Source organism: Trichosurus vulpecula, chromosome 2, assembly GCF_011100635.1.
Source record: "Trichosurus vulpecula isolate mTriVul1 chromosome 2, mTriVul1.pri, whole genome shotgun sequence".
Taxonomy (NCBI): Eukaryota; Metazoa; Chordata; class Mammalia; order Diprotodontia; family Phalangeridae; genus Trichosurus; species Trichosurus vulpecula.
Window position 1 is genome coordinate 419,669,500 of NC_050574.1, and position 9,602 is coordinate 419,679,101.

General features: G+C 38.0%; 1 protein-coding gene across 4 annotated transcripts in view; it reads left to right on the forward strand.

Moving 5' to 3' along the window:
- The window catches only part of GLRA2 (glycine receptor alpha 2), a 323,103-nt gene extending 316,190 nt beyond the window's left edge, over positions 1–6,913 (forward strand). For all 4 annotated transcript variants that reach the window (XM_036745489.1, XM_036745490.1, XM_036745491.1 and 1 more), the window contains exon 9: positions 6,635–6,913. In XM_036745489.1, coding sequence (XP_036601384.1) covers positions 6,635–6,913 — 279 coding nt within the window. The remainder of the gene's footprint in view (positions 1–6,634) is intronic.
- Positions 6,914–9,602: the final 2,689 nt, after the last annotated feature.

Here is a 9,602-nt window from a genome sequence, read left to right on the forward strand (position 1 = left end):
TAGCTATGTGACCCCTGGTCAAGTCACTTAACCCTGATTTCATAAAAAAAAAAAAACCCAGCACTCTATCCACTGAGCCACCAAGCTGCTTGCCAGGGTCACACACTTAGTAAGTGCCTGAGGCCAGATTTGAACTCAGGAAGACGAGTCTTCCCAACTCAAGGCCTAGCACTCTGTGCACTATGGCATCACCTAGCTGCATATATATATATATATATATATATATATATATATATAGATATATATATATATAGATATATAGATATATAGATATATATTGATATATATATATATACATACACCTATACATATACACATAAATATGCACGTGTGTGTGTGTGTGTGTGTGTGTGTGTATAAAATCTGAAGTGCCTTACTTGCCAGAAGTACCTGGCAGGTTGATGGATACTAGCTGTTAACCCAATCAACTCTCCAAAATAGACTCTTCTTTAAGATAGTTATGAGTTGCTTCCCTCCTCTCCCTTCCCTTCCCCTCCCCTCCCCATCTCACATCACTTTTTAATTTTCACATAGAAATCATGCTATAGTATTTTAACATCTTAATTCTAATTTCACTATGAATATAATCAACAATTCCTTTTACTTCTATGGTTTCATTCAGGTGTTCCCATCACTGATGGAGTTCATAGCTCACCAAGTTAAGTCAGGCCAACAAGCATTTATTAAGCACCTACTATGTGTATCATGCTAACCTTATGGATGCAAAGAAAGGTAAAAAACAAAACTAAAAACAAAAAAGAGACCTTCCTCTCAAGGAGCTCACAGTTTAATGTGGAAGATAACTTGCAACAACTACATAGAAACAAGATAGATATATAGATATAGATAAGATAAATTGGAGGTAATGTCAGAGAGAAGGCATTAGCAGTAAGGGTGACTAGAAAAGGCATCTTGTTGAAGGTGAGATGTTATACTTGAAGGAAAAGAGAGAAGCAGGAGACAGATGAGGAGAGAGAGAGAATTCCAGACACACTTTTAGTTGAGTCTCAAAACGAGATGCTTAGACCAAAATAATTTGTCTGCTGGTGGACAGATTTTTAGTGATGGTCCTAGTACTTATCCAGTCTGGTCTTCATACATGACTCCATACACTAGAAATGGCCAGAATTTGAACCTCCTGGCATAGGCTTCGAGAATCCTGAATCACTACTATGCCACGATAAGGCATCAAAGCAACTCTCTGGTGGAGGAAAAATTTATTTTAATATGCAAAAGAATCCACTTTAGTGTTTTTATTCCTGAATAAAATCTGTAAAACTAAATCCATTCTTTGCTGTTTAAATTATCTATTTTAAAATTATAGTGAATGAGTCATAATGGTAAATAAGAATGCTTTTAGAATAGCATAATAGCAGCACATTATAAATTAAATGTTATAATTTGCAGCTATTACATATTTATTTTAAACAATCAATTTAATTAGCCACAACTAAACTAAGAGCCATAATTTGAAATACTACTGAATAAACACAGAACATTATTTTTAGGCATAAGTGAATAGTGATAGCTGTACTTATATAATGCTTTAAGATTTACATAATGCTTTATACACATTATCTCATTTTATCCTGATAGCAGCCCCATGAGGTAGGTATTGCATTTTTCAGTTGAGGAAACTAAGACTCAGTGAGTTGAGGAGAGCTGACCTTTGTCAAACAGCCAGTATCAGAGGTGGGGCTGAAGTCAGTTCAGTCCTGAGTTCGGATCACAAAGGGCCTTAAATGCCAGCCTTAGGAATTTGTATTTTATCCTCAGATAAATAGAAGTGACAGAGATTTTTGAACAGAGCACTGCAATGTTCAGACCTGCACCTTAGGAAAAGTTTTTGGCAAGTGTGTTATACATGGATTGGACAGTGTAAGCATAAGCAAAGTGAATTTTTGTTAGTATTTTTTGGAGTTTGGTTTTCCAGGATCCATGGCCATAACAATCTCTTGTCCCCAGGTGTTAGATATGAGTTCTATGGTTCAAAACATCTCCACCACCAATCGTGTAGATTGTAAGGGCCAGGTGTCACCTGTTTAGATTGTAAATGTCTGGACCCAGGAGGGGTAGAGTGTAAGTAGAAAGCGGGTGGACCCTGACCAGCAAGTGGGGAAACTTTAGGGGGTGAAATGCACACGCTAGGATGCTGTGTGTGCCTTGATCAGCCCCCATCAAGGCTTGGGAGGAATCTGTGTTTGCAGTCAACTGGCCCCCATTGAGGCTTGAGGGGATTTAGGGGAATGCACAAGTTGTGCCTGTCTTGATTGGCCCCATTGAGACATAGGGGGGTTGCCCCCCACCCCTTCCCACCAGCCCCTGTGAGAAGGGTGATTAGGGTATGTTGTAGGAGTTGGTGCTCAGCAACCCTTGTGAGAAGGTTAGATGAAATAAAGTCTGCATTGTTTAATTGTTAACCCCTTTGAAGCTGTCTTTCCTTTATAAAAGCAGATCAAAGAACCTGTGCCAGCAGGCCATCCTGGGTGTGCTAGGGTGCTTGCTAATACAGACAGAGACTAGAGGTGGGAACAGTAATTAAGAGGTTACTGCAATAGTCTGGGGAAGGAGTGGTGAGAACCTAAAAAAGGAGTGGAGAAAAGGAAAAGGACATGAAATGTTTTGGGTTTTTTATTTTTTGTTTTTAGCACAATTTAAAGGATTTGACAACTGGCTGGATATGGGAGGGGGAAGGCGGAATAAAAAATGCTTAGAATGGCAGCCACATCATCAACAGAATACTTATCTTTGGAGGAGGGAAGAGTTTAAAGGAGAAGATGATTTCTATTTTGTGCATGTTGAGTTTTATGTGTGAATGAGACAAACAGCTGGTGGTTCAGAAGAGCAATCAGTCATAGATATAGATAGATAGATAAATAGATACATAGATAGATAGGAGTCATTAATAATAAAAAAGCATTTATTAAGCACCTATTATGTGCCATTCAGCTAGGTAGTGCAGTGATACTGCTAGGCCTGGAGCCAGGAAACTCATTTTCCTGAGTTCAAATCTGACCTCAGACACTTACTAACTGTGTGATCCTGGGCAAGTCACTTAATTCTATTTGCCTCAGTTTTCTTATCTGTAAAATGAGCTGGAGAAGGAAATGGCAAACCACTCCTGTATCCCTTCCAAGAAAATCCCAAACGGGGTCACAGAGAATAGAACAACACTACCAAACAACAATTTGTTCCATCTGCTGTGCTAGAAAGATACAAAGATGAAAATTAAACAGTTCATTCCCTCCAGAAGCGTATGTATACGTATGGACATATATATGTGTGTGTATATGTATATGTGTGTAGTATGTATGCATATATACATATATAATATAAGAATACACAAATCATATTCAAAACAAATGCAAGTTAATTTTTACATAGAGGGAAACACACAAGGGGAGAGATCAGGGAAGGCGTCATGTAAAAGGTGGTGCTTAAGCTGAGCATTGAAGGAAAATAGAGATTCTAACAGACGGAAGTGAGGAATCAAATGCACAGAGATGGGAAAGCATTGTGTGTGAGGGCTGGTAAGAGTTAACCCAAACTTCACAGAACAAATGCCCTTAATAAAAGGATTTGTTCTGTAAAACTTGGACTGGGTCAAAAGGCCCCAACTAAGGACCTAGAAGGCCACATACGGCCTCGAGGCTAAAGGTTCCCCACCCCTAATGGAGCAAGATCATAAAGGGCTTTAATAATAAACAGGAAAGTTTACATTTGATCCTGGAGGTAGCAGGGAGTCAGAGTGGAGTTTACTAAGCAATCACCTGCATTAGACCTGATAATTAAATCATGGTAATTAAAAGACTAGGCCAGCTAGGTGGTGCAGTAGATAGAGCACCAGGCCTGGAGTCAGGAAGATCTGAGTTCAAATCTGACTTCAGACAGTTATTAGCTGTGAAACCCTGGGCAAGCCACTTAACCCTGTTTGCCTCAGTTTCCTCATCTGTATAATGAGCTGGAGAAGGATATGGTAAACCACTCCAGTGAAAACCCCAAAATAGGGTCATGGAGAGTCAGGCACAACTGAAACAACTGAACAGCAATGAAGATCAGTTGGAATAATAATGTGTGTCAAGTATTTTGTAAATTATAAAGCACTATATAAATGTGCATTAGAGAGTCAATATAGTGCAGTTGGATAATGTTGGGCTTGGAGTCGGGAAGACTGAATCCTGTGCCCGATACTCATTAACTTAACCTCTTCAAGTCTCAGTTTGAACACCTATAAAATAGGCGTAATTCCTATGGTAGCAATAACCACAGGACTTCTGTAAGGCTCAAGTGCGATATTACAACGGTAAAAGCCTGACAACTTTAAAAAGCACCATATAAATGTAAGACATTGCTAATGCTGTTGTTATGGCAATAACAGGAATGATAAAGCTCTTTGAAAACTTTAAAGCACTGTTAAGTGTGAGATATTATGATTATTGCTATCACATCGAAAGCCATGGTTTTAATTTCAAAGTGTAACCTAGAAGCTTAATTTTATAGATGCAAAGGACCTTACAGATCAGCTGTTCCATTTCTCACTTTTTGCAGATACGTTATTTCAGACCCACAGTGGTGAAATGACGTGCCCAGGCTCACATAGCCTAGAACCCACACCTAAAATCTGATTCTTAATCCAGTGATCTTTTCACCATACCAGTTAAAACCCATATTTACTACATTCATTTACTAGTTGACTTCTGTAAAATAGGACTAATCAGGAAGACCAAAACTCTGCTGAACCCATCTACCCATACAGGTCAGGGAGCACATCTTTTAGTCCCTGGCTTCAGTACCTGTTAGAGGGCCCCAGAAGGATACGTACACACTAAAACTGTATTGATGATTTGCAAAGATGATGTGGTGATAAATTTTAATTTCATGTGCTTCTTTCATCTTCAAAGGTACATAATTTTATTTGGTAGTTTTAATTAAACAATTTCCTTCTTTAGTTCTTTCCCAGGTTAAAATCTTGGTATAGGTTTGAGCTTTAATCAGTATTAAGACTTTTGAAACACTCTGTATTTCAGCTTTTGGCCCTGGAGTATCACTGCATTGTTGAGAACATGCAATTCTTTGGTCTAATACCATGCTATGGGTTTTTTGTTTGTTTATTTGTTTTTGGAGAGGGGACAGAGGCTGGTAAATGCAGAATCTACCATGTATTATTTGCTATCATGAACATCTTTGCTTAATATGCTAAACCCATTTGATTGAGAAATGAGACAAATTGTTCTGAATGTACTTTTGAGAGACAATCATGTATCTGAGAAGGAAATATACTTGATGAATTTTTGTGACAAAAATCTTTATAAAGTAGAAATTTCTGTGGTCACCTTTAGATAAATGTCTATAATGCACATATAGATGGCTTTTGATATTACTATTTTGCTCACATTAATATCATTAATAAAAACTATTACTACACAAAGCCATAAATATAGAGTGAAACAGCATTCCCTCGTCTGTCTTTTCATCATGTTGATAAGTTCTACGAAGACAAATTGAAACCCAGTGTTGGCATTGATTCATGTTGGCCGTCTCTACAGCCCAAAGGTGCCGCTGCTTGCCAAATCCCTAGTTTTCTCTGTGTGATAACAGGCCTACTGCATGAGAATCAGTACAGCCAATCAGCCATGGAAGAAGAACTGAATGACTATGGAACACCGATGTCTGATTTCAGCATTTGCTTCGAATACCATGTTTACAAAGTACTTACATGAACCTTGTAGATAGCCAGTTCATCCCATGCATATAACAACAAATGTATAACAATTTAGGGGGAAGGGGGGAGGGGAAGGATATGTATGCACAAAACACTTCAATTTAATCTGAATTAACATTTTCTCCATTGGGTTCTTAAATCTGGACAATCAACAACAACAAAATAAATCAAGCTCCAGTTTGTAGCATTTGCCAATTACCCAGGTGTAAATATTCACACTAAAAAATTAATAATTCACTTTCCCTATGCCTGCAAGAACTGGTTCTAGCATACTCTTGATCATCCTAGACCTAGGATGTTTTTGGTTCTGTGCCATATCTAGATGCCATGGAGGAGCCAGATTTAAGACTATAAAAGCTGGTTATTTTCCTTCACCAGAGGCTCTCCTGATGCCAATGGCAGGTCTAATGTCTCTGCATCCCCACCACTCAGATTAGTTGTAGAAGTGAGTGACAGAGAACCAGCCAGATCTAATTTTTCAGTCTAAGTCAACTGAACTATAGCGCAGTAGCTAGAGGACTAAAATGTCTATCTAATCTTTGTGCGTGCCTGAGTACACGGTTGCCACTCAAAGGTGACTGGATAAAATAACCATAACGTTATCATTAGTACTCTTAATTCCATGTTACTGCCACCCTCCCTCCAATCACCATGATACATTTATCTTCCATAGTGAGAGAAGCATACCGCCCCCCAAAAAAAACTTGGTTAGGTTGAAGTTTGAAGAAAAATCTCCTAAAAAAATATCCTAGTAGAAGATACTTGAAAGACTTTAAACAGTAATATCATATTACTATATCATGCACATTACCTAATATATTACTTCTTAAGAGTTTACAAGTAACTTCAATAAGAATTTGTGTCTGTCAAAATGATGACTTGTCTTTTGTCCATCTTTCTTGATCCTTCCAGGAAGAAGACGTTGCTCGGGAAAGTCGTTTTAATTTCAGTGGCTATGGGATGGGTCATTGCCTCCAAGTTAAAGATGGAACAGCAGTGAAAGCCCCACCCCCAAACCCACCCCCAGCGCCCCCGAAAGATTCAGACTCCATCAAAAAGAAGTTTGTGGATCGGGCTAAAAGGATTGATACAATATCCCGAGCTGCCTTCCCGCTGGCCTTCCTCATATTCAACGTCTTTTATTGGATCACATACAAAATCATTCGGCATGAGGATGTCCATAAGAAATAGGTGAACCCTTTGGGCCTAGGGACACTGTTGCCCAAGTGTTGTGCTTGTAAATAAACGGTGAAATTGTCTATAATTTTGACTGAGGAGTTGGGGGGAGGTAAAAAGGGTGGGGGGAGGATTTCATGACACTGAAAGAAGACAGAAAAGTTTCAGTCCATGAAGAAAATTGCACAAAATTAAGGTAATCACAGGACTATGTGACAAGGGTCCCCTTACAAATCCCTTAACATTGTTCTTCCAGATCTTGGGTCAATCAGATGTGCACATGGGGCCAAATTTTTTTAAACTAATCCTGGTACTGAAATGTTCACTTAAATAAGACCTAAAATATTTTACATCTAATTATAGCGGCTACCCTCCAGTGAGTTAAGAGGACCAAACTTTTTCAGGAAAATGCTGCCTTTGTATGTGAAAATAAGTCCACTGAGCTACATTCCATGATAATATCAGTAGTTAGTGTTTCACCAAGTCTTTTTGTGGCTCATAAATTTATACTGAAAAGGGGAAAGAAATGAACACTTCCAACAAAACCAGATCTCTACTTGATTAACCTTGTAGGTATGCATTTTCACATCATCTTGCTTTCCTAGAATTGTAATTTTGGAGTTAAAATTGTGTACTATGTGATTAATTTGATAGTGTTCCCTCCTAGAAATCAATGAGACAACCCATGTTATTTTCTTTCCAAGATGGTGCACTGACTTTATCCTGGCTGTATCTACTTGCAACTTGAAGTGCCAACGCGGTCTTCCCTCCCCTCCACCACAATATTCATGGACCTCTTGATTCCTAAATGGTGTAGCTCAGATTAGCATTAACTTCTCCATCACTGCTCTCATTGTAGCTGTGAACAATAGTCCAATAGGTTTACAGACCACTGATTTCTACCTTCATTAAAGTGGCTGTCATTTTAAATACCATTGACTAACTTAAGAGTTTTCAAACTGTACTGTGATTTTCATAACCTGTAACCTTTTGGTACCAGAGCTACGTGGTTCGAATCCTGGCTACGTGTTTTAAGTAAGAAAAAAAAACAAAGAGGTATTTTTGCTTATTCAGATAAAGACAATCTGTAAAAAAAAAAATATAATAAAATGAGAATAAATTTTACAAGTGTGGTAAAAGGGATTATTTTAAAAAAAGATTTATTTGTTCAATTTCAATAAAGCTAAGTGTGCTACAGTACTTCTCCAAAATGTTTCCTTTTTCGTGGTGTCACATTAACAATGAGGATGAGGATGATAATAACAACTTGAATTTCTGGATTGACTTTTTTTTCAATAATCTCAAAATGGTTTTACATTTAATTATCTTATTTTTCCTTCTAATACTCCATATAGGAAGAAGGAGCAACTATTATCCCAATTTTAGTGGTGGGGAAACTGAGGTGCACGAAGGATTAAATATCTGATAAATAGCTATATCATCCTATTGGAATGAATAAAATCTATTTTATTTCTTATGTGTACATGCATGATAAACCCTAGAACTTATTTCCTATCTTCTCTTATGTGCATATGCTGGGTAAACTCTAGAATTTATTTTCTTTAATATTGAATAAGAGGTAGGGGAAGTTTTGCTGAAAGCCAATGAACGCAGGACAGGAAAAGGTTGGGAATCCCCTGGTCTAGAACAATGGCTCCCTGGTTGTGTTCTCTCAAATATTATCATTAGCAAAGCCTCAGCCACTCCTAGAATAGTAAAAAAAAAAAAATAAGATCTCTGAGGGCAAGGATAGTTTCTGTAATCCTGGGACCTAGCATAGTGTCAGCCACTAATGTTCTTAATACATTCTTGGTAATTGATTAGGAAGGATTGGTCTGATTGTCCTAACCCTGCATTTTGAAAGGTCCTGTGATTCTAGGAAGTGTCTTGGGAGACAGGCAGCAGAAGAGAAAGGTTGATTTCATGATGATGATGAAGATGAAGATGATGATGATGATGCACATTTACATAGCACTTACCATGTTAGAGGCACTCTGCTAAGCACTTACAATCTTTATCTCATTTGATATTCACAACAACCCTGGGAGGTAGGTGCTGTTATCATCCTTATTTTACAGATGAGAAAACAGAGGCAAACAGAATCTAAGTAACTTGCCCAGTTTCACACACCTAGTAAGTGTCCGACACTGGATTTGAACCCATCTTTCTGACCGCAGGTCAGACGCTGTACCATGCTGCCTAATTTTACAAGCAAGTTCTGTAAAACCCTGAGGTCTAATCATCTACAGAGTTAAATGAATTGTTATTTCATTGGTATAGATACTTCCTCCAAAAACCCAGCTCTCCTAGGCCCTAGGAAACAGTGGTTATGAATCTTTGTGGTCAAAAATCTCACCTCCTAGTAAGCAACCTTCTGGTTGACTCAGGCTGTCTGAACCTAGGTTGGATTGTCCTAGGGCAAAAGCCTACAATCCACCACCAGGCCTGTGCTCAAAGCCCTTTTGGCTTGACGGAACCTGCCAGAGTTTGTACCTGACTGGCAGAGTGTTTTGAGAACCCAGGGTTATGTGCATACTACAACACAATGAGTCATCAGAATATTGGAGTTTAGTGGAGAAGTATATATATATATATATATATATATATATGTGTATATATATATATATATATATATATATATATATATATATATGTATATATATGTAAGAATTAAGCTTTTATTAAGCACCTACTTTGTGCCAGG